Consider the following 17,247-nt stretch of genomic DNA (forward strand, 5'->3'; position numbering starts at 1 on the left):
CTAAATTGGGGACTGCCCCACTGGCTGCGGTCATCGATGCTGAAATTTTGCTTTCCTTTGTGTTAGGGGTCAGACGGACACGGGATATTTCTTCCATTTCACTATCAATCAAGACAACATTCTCCTCTTCACTCTCCTCATTTTCCCAGGAAAGTCCTAATCTTAAAGTCTTAATCAGGCTTTGGCACAAGGTCTGTGACCTGAATCCATGGCAGTTTGCACCCTCCTAGCTTTGCAAAATGCACGTCAAATTCTCCAACTTCTTATCCTGCTCTCCCAGCTTGTCTGCCAGCTCCAGGGGAGCAGGACAGTGGACACTCACCTGTCCTTCTCTAACCTCAGCTCTTCTTCCAACTTTCTAACTCAAGTTTCATCCTCTAGATGGGCAACTGCATCCAGCGACTTGCCCATAGTGTGGGCCAGCCCACTGGCAGCCATACATTTCTCTTCTTTGCTGCAGTTCACTCTGTGCAGTTCCTCAAACATGCACATTAAATTCTTGTATTCATGCATCAGTCAGCAAGCATTTAACATATAGGCCACCCCTCCCCACATGTAGGTCAATGCCAACCTGAGATTTCCCCCAACAATATCTCTTTCCCAATGCCCATTGCTTGGGTCTCCTGGCGAGCTTGCCACTTGTGTTAGAAATCTCCCCAGAAGGGAGATGCCCAGGAGAAATCTGAAACTGGACCCCCATACAGGGAAGGAAGACAGGCCACTCCTGTTTGGTAGGTGGCAGGTTTCATAAGCAAGGTAACTTACTTACAAGGCTTGTCTTGGGCAGCCAGAAGATGAATAGATCTGTGTACTTTGCCCACCAGAATTTTAAAGTTTATATAGAAAACTCACCTGGGTTCAGTCACATATACCAATCCAGATAGTCTTAAGAAAACACTGGTCTCTCAAGGCTGCATCCTTGAAAATGGCTTCCACTGTGGGAACAGTGGAGAGTGTATGTTCTAAGCACAGGGGTGGGGGTGAGGAGCCTCTGATTTCCCAGGTCCAGCTCTTGGATCAAATGGGGGTCATGTTCTCTTGATTATCTCTTTCAACAATATGTCACCACCACATATTTTGTTTACAATAAAAACATTTGTAGAAGGTAGATTTTTTATTTTTCCCCAATTTCAGAGAATTTGTGTATAGTAGAGATAATATAAGGTAATTTCCTAAATGCAGCTTTGTCAATGGCAGATTTGATATATTTGTTCATATCTACATACCAAAATCTTCACAATCTGATTGTTGAGTTCCCAATAAGTTTTTAAAAAGTCAACTTTGACAGCAACGTAGTCCATTTCATCTAGAAATCCATGTAGATATGTCTGTGTAGTATTACAGAGAGCACTTGTTTATATTACAAACTTCAGATATGAACAAATAAAACAAAATCAAAAAGTGTGATAACTTGCAAAAGAACCACTTAAGTTTTACTAAGACTTTCTAACCCATATAAAGGTAAATTCAAGAGAAAATTTGATATTTCAATCCAGCAAGTGTTGTTTTTAGAACATTTTTAAGAGCCATAATAGACACAGCATGAATCATGTAGAAGAGACATGACACCGGGTGTGCCTCCACCCCCAGGCAAGAGATAGTTACTCCCAGGCCTTGTGATTGATTGGCTGGTTAGTTGGTTGGTTGATTGTTTGACAACTCAGTTTCCCTGCGCTCTGGCTGATTGGGAGCTCAGGTTTCTTGTGTTCTGGATTTTTCCTTTCCCTTTCCTCTCCCTTGGCCCAATCCTCATTTCTTTCTAAGCTATCTAAGATTCCCCCTTCTAGTCATAAGACCCCAAATCTTGGGGACGTAGAGAGCGAGGACCACTCTAGCTACTTCCTGCTGATCTGGGGCAATGAGGGAGCTCACTGGGGTCCCAAACTAGCTGGCTGTCCTTGGGCCTGATGTGAGTAAAGGGTCAGTGTTCATCAAGGGGCTTGTATAGAAGTGGTCTTGGCTGATTGGTTGATTATCTTGTTATATAATCATCTGAAATTTATCTCTAGTCGAGAAGAAACACTTTTCATAAGAAGGTTGAAAAGACAGAGGTCAAATATACAGAGCTAATCCTAGCCAAAGGATGAAAGGGGCAAACAAGGATCTCAAACAACATTGATTTCCATGCTTTCTGTTGGTTTAGGTTTTAGAAAGCAGATGTTGGAGTTTTAGTCCAGTGAACTAAAGGAGGAGTCAAAAGAGGGACCCTAATGTCAGAGACTTTTTAAATTAGTATTAAAACAGTTTGCTGGGGGCCCTAAAAGAGAAAAGATTTGAACCAGGGGACATTTAAGAAAGAGGTTTATCTAACAGGGATCCATAGTCCCCTAGGGCGATGGAAGAGTCTCACCAGAGTGTTGCTTGGAAAGCAGTCGCAGATAGCTAAGAGGGTCACAAGAATATGTGGCTCCCATCAGTGAACCAGATCTCATCAAGGTTTTCCAGGGGTTGTTTGGTGAGTTCTGTTCTAGCTCCTAGAATGGATAGGGTCTCATGACATAGGTGAAAGGGAAGAGACTCGTCTGGTGATGGTAACAGTGTAGCAGGATTGAGTGCCCCACAAATGGAGACAGTGACATCTGGGTTTTCCAGTAAGAATGCCTGCTATTTAAGAAGCCGAGCATCTCACATGACTTAACAAGAAAGAAACAAACAACCCCATCCAAAAATGGGCAAAAGACCTAAACAAGCAATTCTCCAAGGAAGACATACAAATGATCAATAGGCACATGAAAAAATTTTCAATATCACTAATTATAAGAGAAATGCAAATAAAAACTACAAGGAGGTATCACCTCACACCAGTCAGAATGGCCATCATTCACAAGTCCACAAATGACAAATGCTGGAGAGGCTGTAGAGAAAAGGGAACCCTCCTACACTGCTGGTGGGAATGTAGTTTGGGGCAGCCACTGTGGAAAACAGTATGGAGATTCCTCAAAAGACTAGGAATAGACTTACCATACGACCCAGGAATCCCACTCCTGGGCATATATCCAGAAGGAACTCTACTTCAAGAAGACACCTGCACCCCAATGTTCATAGCAGCACTATTTACAATAGCCAAGACATGGAAACAGCATAAATGTCCATCAACAGATGACTGGATAAAGAAGCTATGGTATATTTATATGATGGAATACTATTCAGCCATAAAAACCAACAACATAACGCCATTTGCAGCAACATGGATGTTCCTGGAGAATGTCATTCTAAGTGAAGTAAGCCAGAAAGAGAAAGAAAAATACCATATGAAATCGCTCATATGCGGAATCTAAAAAAACAGAACATAAATACAAAATAGAAACGGACTTCTAGACATAGAATACAAACTTGTGGTTGCCAAGGGAGTAGGGGGTGGGAAGGGACAGACTGGGATTTCAAAATGTAGAATAGATAAACAGGATTATACTGTATAGCACAGGGAAATATATTCAAGATCTTATGGTAACTCACAGCAAAAAAAAATGTGACAATGAATATATGTATGTTCATATGTAACCGAAAAATTGTGCTCTACTCTGGAATTTGACACAACATTGTAAAATGACTATAACTCAATAAAAAAAGTTTTTAAAAAGTTATATTAAATCCTATTATATTAGTTTCTAATAATAATAAACAATTAAAAAAAAAAAAAAGCCGAGCATCTGAGAGCCAGAAATGTCCCTTGCCTTTTAAAAGGTCAGAAATTTGATGGTTGGCGTATGCTTGTATAGGGGCCCCCAAAGTTAGCTTAAAAGCTTCCTCCAGGAGAGTGGAGAGGGCTCCCTACACTCTTAGGCAGGAAGGCCAGCCTCAAGCAATGGGATCTAACCATGTGGAGAGGTATCCCATAGGCTGTTGGGTAGGATTCACCTGTTGGGTGAAGATCCCCCAAGGCTATCCCTCCTCTCTCATGAACATAGAACTGGAAGGGCCTTGTGGGATCTGGAAAGGCCAGGAATCTTACTAGCAGATCCATTGCCAAAGCAGTATTTTCTTAACAATGGAAGATGATTTAGAAAAAGACTTACCTACCAGAGTATGTTTTATGCCAAAAATTTGGTTTGTTTTAGAAGCACACACATTTTCACCCTTTTATTTTCTATATGAAAAGTATACTTAAAGTGAGTTTTTTTCATACAACCATGATTTTTCACATAGTGTAAAAGGTATATTGTATACTAGAGTAAGTTATTTTCTTATGGTAGAAGAGGGAATTTTTTGGTATTTGTTTTTAATAAAGTCTTTTTACCAGAAAACATGGCAAAATAAAGATATACTTCAAAAATGTTTTGTAGAAATATAGCTTTTTTGGATGCCTTAAATAAGAAGGCTTCTGAAAAACAGCAGGAAGTTTTATTTCATAGTGGGCATCTGCAAGAGGTTGCCAGGACCTCTTCTTTGGGGCTGCCTGCACTCTCATCCCCATCCCATCCACCTTGCTTCAGGAGGGAATCTTATTTCTGTGATGCTCCTTAGAATCACCTTCAGGGTTTTTAAAGTCTCTATTGCCCAGTCTATACACCAAACCAGCTAAATGAGGATCTTGAGCTGGAGGCTAGGGGTTGGGGGCATGGGAGTGGAAGAGGAGGTGAATTGGCAGTGCTTTTAAAGGTCCACAGGTGATTTCACTATGCAGTCAAGTTTGAGAACCACTGGTTTAATATGCCTTCACATCACCGTTGATTGACTTGGTATTGAACACTTAACCCAGGCTAAGCCAATCAGATCTTTCCCATGGAATTCTGAAACTGGGACTGAAAGATAACAATGATTATTACTGTGCCATGTCAGAGCTGTATGTGACATGAAAATGTCAATTCAGAGCAGTTGTCAGCCATGTTCCATAATGTAACTGAAGAGTTGAAGACACCAGTATGTATTACTAGAGCAAAATAGAAAGAAATAGCAATGAGAAACAATATTGAGGAAACTTCCTTAGTTCACTGCAGCAACCCAAGCTCTATGACTTTCAACCCTTGAATTCCATAAGTTAACCAAATACCTTTCCAAAAATTCTCTTTTTGCTTAAGCTAGTTCCAACTGAGTCTTCTATTGCCAACCAGTGGTGTCCTAATTCTTCTATGTCAGTAACAGAGGAGCATTTAGTGTTAAGTATTGAGAGTCTGATTTTTGTTTAATATAAAGAAGAGCTTTCTAACAGTCAGAGGTGACCATGGCAGACATGGAAGTGTACTGCTTAGACCATCTTCAATAGAACCTGCTAGAGGAACAGAGTTCACTGACAGCCCCATTCCTGGCAAATTGTTAGAAGAGCATGATCCCTATCTACTCCTACAGCAGATTCCTTGATGACAGATTTCCGGTACTTGGGGGTATACACTCTCTAGTAGCTACTTGGCCAAGAGTTCCACCTCCAGGGACATCATCTCCACACCAAGTCATGGTTGCCATCCTCACCTTGGATAATCTACTTTAGCACCCTCTTCTTCTTCCTGCCTCTCTCTATGTTTTTCTATCTCTTTTTCTCTCTGACTTCATCTCTATCACTCTCTTTCCATGTCATTTCTTTCACTTTTTTCCTTTTTAATTTTTATTATTCTATTTTCCTGCTTTGTTTTTTCAGACATAGTCACGTTTTTATTGATTTCTATGTCTGCCTCTCTTTCTTGTTGTTTCTCCTGGCATTCTTTCCCTTTTTGTTTCCATTTATATTTGTTCTTTCTTTCCATCTCTCCTTTCTCTATGCCTGGCTCACCTTCCTTTGTTCTACCCAATTCTTTTCTCTCTTTTTATGTTCACCTGGTCTTATCTTCTCTTTCTCTCTCCCTTTGTTCTTTCCTAAACTTTTCTTCTTTCAACTTATTTTTTTAAATTTCTACTTCATTATCTCTGTCTCTCTTTAATCTCTCTGTAGATCTCCATTTGTCACTATCTACTTTTATTTGTCTACAGTAGATATTTTATTTCTTTTTAAATTTTTTCTCTATGTCTGCTTTATCCTCTTCACTCAGTATCTTTTGGTAGTCTTTCCTTCCTCTCCTTTATTCTTCATTTTGTATCTTGCCGAATATTTCACTGAATCTGTTTTCATATCCTTCATATCTTCTCCCATTTTCTCTTTTCTTCATTGTCTTATTCTCTCCTGCTGGCTTTGTTCTCACATACACACACACACACACACACCCTGTTCCTCTCTATTCTTTTCTCCTGTCCCTATTTTTCACCCTATTTTTTTTCTTTATGTCTGTCCTTCTGTGTGCACATGCTTGCATATATGTGCACATGTGTATGTGCATATGTCTGTGTGTACACATTCACATGCACATGGGAGACAAAAGGATGAGGGGGATGCATGAGGTTAGAGAGGTACACAGAGCCTGGATCTGTGGCTTGTTACTCTGGCTACCCACGAGAATGTTCTGATTTAGTTGTCTGGGATAGAGCCAATGAATCTAAGAAGCATTTGAGTTGAGATCCCCTGGTTTAATGATGAAAGCCCTTGAAAGTCAGGAGTGAACATATGTACAATGCATATTACTTCATTCAATAATTGGTAGAGAAACAAAGGAAGTTTTGAAGATTATAGTGAAATAAGATCTCTCTGTGAGAGATCATCTGAAAACATTGTGGTAAACAGGGCTTGGAAGCAGAGAAACTAATAGAAATTCCTATCTATCTTACTGAGCCTGATGCAAATAGCACTTTTCTAAGTTTCCATTTAAATCCATTTCTTTCCTCCCATAATCCCCTGTAAATGTTTATTTCTCTGTTGCATCTCTTATGAAACTTGGGTTCATATTTGAATTACTTCTCCATATGTCTGCTATCCCCTAGACTGTGAATACATTGATGGCAGGGGTAGGGCATTTTCTCCATTGTTTTCCTAGGATAGTATCTAATCCAGGGTTATAATTACAGTAGTTCCTTGGTATCCAAAGAGGATTGGTTCCAAGAGCCTCTCCCATAGATTCCAAAATCTGAGGATGCTCAAGTCCCATATATAAAAGAATGGCACAGTATTTGCATATAACATATGCACATACTCCCATAGACTTAAAATCACCTCTAGACTACTTGTAATACCTAATACAATGTAAATACCATATAAATAGTTGCCAATGTGTGGCAAATTTTGAAGTTTTGCTTTTTGGAGCTTTCTGGAATTATTTTTTTCTGAATATGTTTGTTCCATGGTTTGTTGCATCTACAGATACAAAACTTGCAGATACAGAGGGCCCACTGCATGTAAGTTTTCAGAGTCATTATCAGAATTTGCCTAATCGAATTAAATAATATGAATTTGTCTTCAAAACCATTAAGTTGATAACACTGTTGATATCATAAGTTGATCAACTAAGATTCAGTGTCACAGCAGGTTATACATAGAGCTGCAGAGAGAATTTGTTCACTCCAACAATATAACATTTACTAAATGATGTGATAACTAGTAAGATTGTAGGGGCAGTAAAGACTTTTAAACTTGGCCATGGACTCTTGAGCCAGGTATCCTGGGTTTGAATCTCAGCTTGGCAAGTTGCTACATGGACAAAGAAAGCTAAGACTGTGCCTACTTTCCAGAACAGCCAGCTCCTAGCTTCTGTGGCTACCTTGTACCTGCCAGGTTGGCTCATGAAAATACTCTATCTCTGAAGGCTCCAGCTTCAGCCTCAGTGTTCAATATGGCTTTGTTTAATTAAATTTTTATATGTATTATTTATATTTATATAAAATAATTTACTGTTTTTTATATTTATTTATTATTTGGGAACTCCAGATAATGTTAGACCCTTCCTATGTCAGTTAGATATTGGCCCAATCTCTCTTCTCCTCAAATAAGATCAGAGTCAAACAAGTGGTTTTTCTACCTGAAGACTAGTTATAGAAGAGATTTCAGATTCCACCATTTGAAACTAGCATGGAAGAGGATTTTGCACTAGTAAAATACAAGTTTTATTATATTATTTCTTTCATAGAATTAGGGTTATTTATGGAGAGGGCTTCTTGTGAGAAGTAGGTGAGCAAAAAATGAGTTTATAAGTTCACTGGATTCTATTCTGATCCACAAAGTTATTGCTATAACATGGCAGGTCCAAAGCATTAAAGAAGCAGTTGACTGTGGCTCAGGAAATTCCTACCAGCCTCAAGGCTCTGCTACTTGTTCCAAACCTCCCAACACTTGATCTCCATCTATTTCTGACGCTCTTAGCTTCACATATCGTTTCAGTCCGATTTGGTAATCTGGCTTTGCACTGTTTATATTAATGTGCACCAGAAAGCCTCATAGGATGCCGACCCAGGTAACTGCCCCTCACTTTCACACTCGGTAAACATGAACACAAGACAGCCGTGGACTGGGTCTGGACCTAAGCACATCACTGGGTGAACCTCTGACCAATGCCTCTTCTGCAGGAGAAAATCCAATTTTCAAATGTAAGTTCTCTGTGAAAGCTTGAAGCCTGGTATAACAAGTAATGCACGTTCAAGATCACAGTCAAACCAGTCTCATTTGTAAGAAACAAACTACTCCTATATAGAAGCAATGATTAAGTTTTATTGCTTCAATTTCTTAGGACAGCCTAAAAGGACCAACTTTGAAACTCTAAAGAACAGGAGGAGTCTGGAGTCTACCATGGGCCTAACTGAGTACTGTCACTTCCTATTCAGTTGAACTTAGGTCTTCAGACTTACTACCTTTGACTCCACATGCACAGAGTAGGTGCTCAATGAATATTTGTTGCTGAATGAGTTAGAAATTTATCACACTTGTTCCAAGAGGTTCTAGAGAACCTGTCTTCTTTCTTCTTCTTCTAATAATAAACTTATATTATTAATAGCAATATCTGGAAATCTGAAGTGAAATTATTTCAAACATCCCAGTCTTTCTCTGTATCGACCATATAGATTAAAGGCCTAAGGGATTTCCAAAAGAAATAAGGCAATTATTAAACAAACATAGAAGAAAGGTCCTCTCTTCACCAATAGTATCAGTTCCAGAATGAAAAGAAAATTGGAAATACTTCATAAGCCTCACATAAGGGGACTGAGACTTGAATTATAATTTCCAACAGGAAAATGAAGTAAATAACTCTGTTCTCACAAATTAACTATGCTTTTCACTAATCTGTAATCCATCTCTGCAAGTGGGAGTGTCTAGAGGAATCTGTAACAAACTTGTCACTTAGATTTTTCTTTCATGACACAAAGCTCAAATAACTCCAAATACCCTACTTGGTCTTCATGAAACCATTGTTCCCTATCACACTTTAAAAGTAGGAATCTGTATTTCTTGGCCAAGTTCAAAATCAAAGAGCAAGTAAAAGACTCCTAGCCACAGATCTAGACCCTCTCCTTTTAAGCCATACTGAAGTGCATCTCAAAAGACAGATGAAATTCATAAATAAGCCTCTTGGAGCCCCTATAAAGATCACCGCATGTTGAAAGGTTTCTGTTTTTGATGGGAAATGTGAAGTTGATTCCTATAACTGTCCTTGTATTTGGACGCAATTAAATGAAAATCAGAGAACTTCTCCCTAAAGAAAATTTCTTTTTCCCTTTCTTCTTTTTTTCTTTTCATATACTTTCAGTTTTACTACTCCCTTGCTTTTTTTACAGCAATGTAATTATCAGTAGTTCCTTGTTGTAATTTGTCACCCACACAGTACATGCTGATAACCAGGAGAGAAGTTACATTCAGTAAGTTGATTTAACACAATTTCTGGGATGTGTCAACACTCAATACATGTTACTTTTGCTTTTCTTTACTTTCTGAGCTTCAGGCTACAACTCAACCGTAACTACTGATCAAATATTTCCGTTATCTGTCTTTTCTAAAGAACTACTGCGCAGCATATAGAGTTGCATGTATGTTAGTTATATAATTTTATGTTCTGTTCAAAGACTTGATAGAATACAGATATTATTCATATAAGTTGTCAAAATATCATCAATTAATTACGTCTCACATGATGTAAAATATCTATAGTGGAAAAAGTTTATTTTCCAAAGCTGTCAGTGAAGCATCTGATACATTCCTAATGTGCATAGTAGGCTTAAGAGGGAGAAAACTGCCACTTGAAATGCATTACCAGCAAGTACAAAGCAATCTTACCTCCTTACTTCAAAGACACAGCATTACAAAAGCACAACATTAACTATGTCCCTCTGTGGTTATCCTTTTATTAAAATCTATTCTAGTTTTCACAGTTCCTTCTGTCCTTCAGCAGTAACATTCTGGCAACTTACTCTGGTAATTAAAGTTGGATTCAAGAAAAATTATGAGCTTCCACATTATTTATCCTCTCATTCATTCTTTCCATCATTAGGTTTTGCTTTTTCTAAATGGTCACTTGTGTGACCCACACAGCCAAATTTACGGAATGTACCCATCCCAGGTTTCTATACCCTTTCTAACACAATCCAGTCTCCCAACCTCATAGAATCCAATTACTAACCAGCAAGATACATGTGCTGCTCTCATGAAAATCTGTCCCACTTCAGTAAAGCTACTGGTTCAAATGCTAAACCAGGTGAAAAAAAGATAGTCAAAGCTGGTCGCCCTGAAGGATTGTTCTGGAATAAAGCTTTAAAGCCTTCCACTCGATTCATGCTTAATAGGCCACTGTCTCTTCTGCCATCATGAGAAAAAAATGAAAACCAACAGCATCTGCTGTGATCAACAGTGTCACCGGCAAAGCCCAATAGCAATTCCCAGGAAATAAAAACAGAATCTGAGTAATAAAATAAAGTCTAACCTTTTTTTTCCTTTGTGCTTAGTCTAGTTTCACTTGCTCACAGGGCGCTGCATGCAGAGGTCTTGAACCTGGCCCTTCAGACCAGAGTTCCTCGTGTGAAACGGCAGCGCCCAACACCTCAGCTCAGCGGGCTGTGCAGAACCTGCTGGTCAGGACCCTGCCATTCAAGATGGCCGCGACGGGCCTGAGCCGCTGCGCTGCAGTCCGGGGCATGAGCAGCATGGCTGTGCCCATCCCGCGAGAACTCCGGCCCTGTCCCGCGAGAACTCTGGCCCCGCCCTGCTGAGGAGACCCGCCCACAGCCTGTCATGGGGTGGCGGCGGGGAGCGGGAGAGCGTGTGCTCACACCGCTCCATTCTCTGATCTAAGAATAAAGATTTCCTTTGCTTCTGAACCGAAATGATGTCATTCTACTGGCATGGACGACACCAGGAAAAAGGACTCTTGTTGGGGGCTGACCTGAGAGGGCTAGTAACAACATTATTTAGTCAAATGCACTTTTGTTTGGGTTCCAACAAGGCTTTAACTTCCCTGCCTTACCAGAAAAATAAATATTTAAACACTAGTTCATGATGATCAAATTAAATCTTACTTTAACAAACATAAAAATGAAATCTCATTTGTAACAAAAAATTCAAATTAAAATTTTTGTTTCATTATTTAATTTCTAGACAGCAACAGAGGTAAAAAAAAAACTTTAATGTGATTTACACCACAAGAGAATCTTGTTTTCTTGAAAAAGGATCTTTTTAAAATTCCAGGGGAGGTTAAAGTACCACAAAATTATCCACGTCTGCACATTGCAGGTAAAACCCTTCAGCTATTATTGAAACACAAGCATAATTACACACAGGAAAAAGATAGTATCAGCAGAAAAAAGATGCCTTAAGTATTTTTTGTGTTTTTCCAAACTGATGGACATGAGTGAGCTCTAATATCATTATGTTTAGAAATGGCTTCATCCAGATCCAACTGCACACCATTAATGTTCACTTCCATGCAGCCATTATAAAAGGCATTCACTGGTGTGGCACTGAATGGGACATCTGTAAAAACAAAATATTAAAATATTAGCCCAAGACTTTTAGTATCTTATTTGCTTACAGTTAGAGGAATTATTCAGACTTCTCATTTCCAACCAAATTCTAATTTTAAAGGAAAAGTTAACAATGCAATTCCATTCAATAAATTCATATTAAGTGACTCCTGTATATGTAAGGTATTGTGCTCAGCACTGAATTCACCATATCATGAGCTCCTCTGATTTCATAAACAGTTCCACCCAAACCTCAGATAAATAAACATACTTTAAAAGGAGTAGAAAATAGCATATTCTTACTAGTAATGTTCTACTTTATTATTTTCTCTTTAAATCTGACCAACAGTTTAAGCATTATTAAGTCATTGTTTTCAACTCAAAATTATAGCTACTTGGAAATCTTTAAATGCCACGATAAATATATCTCTTTTGTTATTGCTAGAACAAAAGCAGATTTCTATGTTTTCCAAAAAAATAGCGTCTTGCTGAGCACACAATGGCAGGTCATGATAGGGAATTCACTTTTATGTAATGTTTGGTGTTCTAAAAAACAACAATTTTAATAATGCTTCAATGAATAGTTTAGTGCCTTTGGGCCTTTCTACACTTTCACTCTCCTTATCAAACATAATACTTAGGCAACACCTCTATGGTTCATTTTCAAAACATCCATCTCTCTACTTGTGTCCTCTTTTTTTGGCATCTCATCTCCATGAATCTGAATTCCCAATGGATATTCTTGAGTCCTTATTCTTCCTCCTTATTACCTTATGCAAAAAATGTATACTTCAAATTTTCTACTTCTAACTTGCCAACACACTGAATAAAGTCCATACATTTCTATGGGCTCATAGCATTTTTAAGAAACCCTTTCAAGTCTAGCTGAGTATCATAGAATATTATAAATATCTGCTATTATAAATATCCTCAGAATCATCAATTTTCCCAGATTTTTAATTCATAACATACAATTTAACATACCTATTTTGCATATAAATTAATGTTACTCATCCCATTGTTCACTCTCTCAATGCCTCCATTTTCAGTTATCCTCAAGTTTCCCTCACTCTTTTTTCTAAATACACCTTGCCTGAAGTCAGTCTTCAGTGCTATTGCCAAATTCCTGGAACCACTGAACTTTTGATACTTTTACTTCTTTTGAACTCCTTCATTACTTGTTTCATTTTCTAAAACTGCATTCAACTAATGTGTGAATCAGGTAGTAAGGGAATTTTAATGTAGAATTCATTCATTTGAACCATAATTATACTTCCTCGAAATTAACCACATTAACGTAACTATATCTATCTATGATCTATTTATAACTTTTATAGCCAATTTAATTCTATTCCCCCAAAACCCAGATGAAATTTCCATATAGAGGAAATGAATACACTGAGTAGTTAAAGTAATTTAATGAAAGTTACCAGAAGTCTAGACATCAAATTCAGAATTCTCCCCATGAGAATGACATGTAAATGGTATTTGAAAATACTTCTGAAGAACTTTCTGCCTCCACTTTTTTGCCATGTAAAGTACAATGCTGATGCCCATTTCATATTTTCCAATATTAAGTTAAAGATAACCTATTTTTCCTTCGATTTTCCCATCCTGGTAAATGGAATCTTCACCCATGCAACTGCTCATGCCAAATACTCAAGAGATTCTTTGTTTCTCACATGTATCTCCAGCCTATTCATTGTATACTATCTCCACTGCCAGCCTTAGTCCAGCAGCAACCTCAGCTTCCTCACCTGTAAAATGGAGATAACAACAGTACCTACCTCACAGGACTGTTTTAAATGAGTTGATACATTTGGCGCACTCTGAACCATGCCCAGACTGTGTATCATGCACTAACTGATGGCAGTATAGTTTTCACTACTGTTATCATTACTGCTTGCTCATCTGAACTACTTCAGTAGCCCCCAGCTCAGCCCATTCACTTGTTCTTCCCACCTGGCCATCTATGTCCATCATGCAGGGGGATTTTTTAACTGCATTATTGATATATCAGTTCCTTGTCTAAAACTTTTTAATGATTCTCATGACTCTTATAAGACGCAGGACCCTGAACCAGGTCAACAAACCTGCCACCCATTCACCAACTTCCCAGCCTCCTTTTGCACTACCATCCCTCTTGCTCAATACGCTCTCACCATACCACACTGATCTATATATTCCTCAAGCATGTCAACTCCCTTTCACTTGGCACACACATGGACAATTTTACTTACATACATGCTCCAATCCCCACCCTCATCGCCTGGTTAAATTGTTTTAATCTTTCAAAGATCAGATTTGTATCTTAGCCTCTCTTCAGAGAGTTTGTTCCTGGCTCCCACAACCAGACCAAGTTTCCAATTTCAGGATCTAAAAGCAACCCTCACTTTTCCTTCATGGAAATTATGACAATTTTAATTTTTTGGATATTTTCCTAATCACTTGTTTAATATTTGCCCCTGCCACTGGATTGTAAAAGCCTAAACAGCAGACATCATATCATTTGTTTATTACTATGTCCCTGCTGCCTGGGACACAGGTTCTTAATAAATATTGACTGAGTAATGGTTGGATTGAAGAATAAATATTAAACTCACAAGATAATTGTGAGGATAAAATGATATAATAAATCCTTTCTGTATAGGATCATCAAATGCTGCAAAATTTGGTTAGTTACAGTTCACTATTAAAAAATAAATAAATAAAAATGCACCAATAAAATGTCCACGCAAGCCCTCAGAAAAAGAATAATGGATGTTGGGATTCTGACTTCCTTCTGATGCCCGTTTACTACAATTTATATGCTATGCATATATATATATATATAGACATACAGCTGTGGTTTTACCACAATTACATATTTAAAATACTATCAATTTCATTAAAAACACACTTTTTAAAACTGAAGAAAAAGTAAGCAGATACCTGGAAGCCCACCCAAGTAAGTGGCCAATGTTCCTTGCATTGCTTTGTCCAAGATGGCAAATTGTCCTTGAAAATCTTCAGAGTAGATGCTACTTTTTTTAAGTTCAGTCAACATCTCCAAGTTGTTTCTATTGACTCTGATTTCCAGATAGAATTGTTGACTGGAACACAGACTTAAGGCCTCTAGCCGAGCTATTACCGTATTTTCAACAGATACCAGGATATCCTGAAGAACAGAGCAAAGACTCAATATTAGTGAGTACTAATGGTAATGCCACTCAACAGTGCCTTTTTAGTTTCCAAAATTCAAAAACTGAATTTCAATTAGGGGGGAAAAAGTACAATAGAGCCTTCAAGTTTAATGAAAAAACTACTTGTTATTATAATAATCATAATTTTAGAATATATATTAGTTTTACAAACTCCAAGTTTAGCTGAGATACAAATGTATAGCAGGTTTTGAAAATTCAGTACATCGAGTTGTCTCACCAACAATGGGAACCTTACATAGTGTCTTAAGCAATATATTTCTGCTTATGAGCCTTCCTAATTTCAATATTTACATATGAAAAAGTAAGGAGTTGAATCACTCTTTGTTGGAGAAAAGACTTGGAAAATTTCAAGTGCTTTAGTAAGCACATGCCAGCAAGACTGAAAGGTTTATTTGTGCCACACAAGCAATCCTGTAGACTTGGAACAAACTGAGTGAAGTCTCTGAGAGAGAAAAACTAGGATCGCCAGCAGTAAGCTACAGAGTTATTTACCAGAAGATTCTCAAAAAAGAAAATATATTTTCTGAACTTTTAAACTGCTGATACACTACACAACTCAAATTGCTGAAAGTGACCTACGCATATAGCTTACATGTGTGTAGAGGAAAAGTAAAAAGACAGAGAAAATAAAACCAAACCCAGGGAGACGAGTGTTATGACCAGATAGTAGAAAAATAGTCTGAAATGTTTACTTAGGAATCCAAGACACCCACGTTAAATGAAGTCCATACTTTCCAACTACAGGTTATTTGAGGAAATCTGTTACTGTGTTACACATATCCATATTCTAAACTTATTAAAAGTCTTAAAGATGGGCAGCTGAGAAAATGTTCTAGAATGATCAATAGCATGAAGAGTAATGTTATGAAATGTTTTACATAGGCCTTGAGATGGCAACTTGATATGCAAAAAAAAAAAAAAAAAAGCCATGAAGACAAACACAGAAAAGATAAAATAAACTTCAAAGATATGGCAGGCGTTAACCTCCTCTACTGCATGAATGTAGTGTTGAAGGTAGGATTTCCATTTTGTTTAAAAAAGAAAAAGAAAAAAAGAAGCAAACAAAAAGCTGAAATCCAAACATAGTAATGTCCTGTGGTCAACCGGAGATAAAAACTCAGCAGAATCTTTTTAGGTTGCTTACAGTTAACCACCAGAAACTGCCCCCATCCATCCTTTAAGCTGCAATCAGCACTCCTTTTTATTACTACAGGCATCAGTCAGTTATACGTGTCTTTCTAAAAGCTACAGAGAGCATCTGAGCCACCCTTGGCACAAACGCAAGCTTCTTGCTGTAACTTGTTGGAACCCACTGTGGATGACACATGGACAGAATTATTAGCCTCTAATAGAAGGTTGAATAATACAGATCTTCCAATAAATCTCATGTTTCCTTTTATTGAAGAGTTTTTCCTGTTCTTCTTCCTAATTTCAAAAAAGAGTTTCCAGAAAGAAACCAAGTGGATTGGTTTTAGGTTTCTCTAGTCTTTCTTAATTTACTTAGGGGAGAAATGATTAAGAGTGCCAGAAAACACAAAATATTATAATTAGGAACTGAATATTTCAGAGTGGACTGCAGTCTGACTCACTTCTATTTTGTTAGTACAAACTCCCATGACACTTCAAAGACTTGGAGTAAGGGTGGGTCTCTGTGCACTGAGAGAAGGCTCCAAGCAGGCCATGTGTGAAGCTGCCTAATCTTAGCTATAGAAGCAAGAGACTTTCCCATATTCCCCCCTTACTTCTTGGTTCAAATCTTGGAAATAAGGCAGCAAAAAAGTAATAATAATGAACATTTTTTGAGTCTTTAATGATGTGCTAGAGATTGTGCCATATATTTTATATAAGTTATTTCATTTAATCTTCAAAAGAGCATGGATAAATACCACCATTCTATCCATTTTACAGATAAAAGCAAAGAAAAAAATTAAAAATAAGGATCATATCATATCAGATAAGATCAGATCATACCATATTTAAAGGTGTAGAGTAAAGTTACCTGAAAATTTTCAGAGGTGGAGTCCACCAAGGACAAGGCAAAGGGCACTGTGTTATCAGAAACCAAGGCCAACATAACACCAGTGCCCGCTGATGGGCGAATATTCAAGGACACATTCATTTGCCAAGCCTCACCATTGGATACAGTCTCTGTTTAAACAAGAAAATAGAAGCAGGATCAAAGGACTCCTTAGATGCATCAGAAGGAATTATTACAATCTTACTAATATCTCAAAGCCATCTCTGTGTGATACTAAAGATTTTAGTTCTCTTTCTCAATGATCTGTATAACCTAGGCAGAACAAAACAA

General features: G+C 37.8%; 1 protein-coding gene across 1 annotated transcript in view; it reads right to left on the bottom strand.

Annotated features, from left to right (window-relative positions):
- Positions 1-9,926: 9,926 nt before the first annotated feature.
- The window catches only part of PROS1 (protein S), a 61,797-nt gene continuing 54,476 nt past the window's right edge, over positions 9,927-17,247 (bottom strand). Inside the window, exons 13-15 of the mRNA XM_006189297.3 lie at positions 16,939-17,087; positions 14,668-14,893; positions 9,927-11,746 (exon numbers count right to left, since the gene is read on the bottom strand). Coding sequence (XP_006189359.2) covers positions 11,586-11,746; positions 14,668-14,893; positions 16,939-17,087 — 536 coding nt within the window. The 3' untranslated portion in view covers positions 9,927-11,585. The remainder of the gene's footprint in view (positions 11,747-14,667; positions 14,894-16,938; positions 17,088-17,247) is intronic.

The sequence above is a fragment of the Camelus ferus genome, chromosome 1 (genome assembly GCF_009834535.1).
Source record: "Camelus ferus isolate YT-003-E chromosome 1, BCGSAC_Cfer_1.0, whole genome shotgun sequence".
NCBI lineage: Eukaryota > Metazoa > Chordata > Mammalia > Artiodactyla > Camelidae > Camelus > Camelus ferus.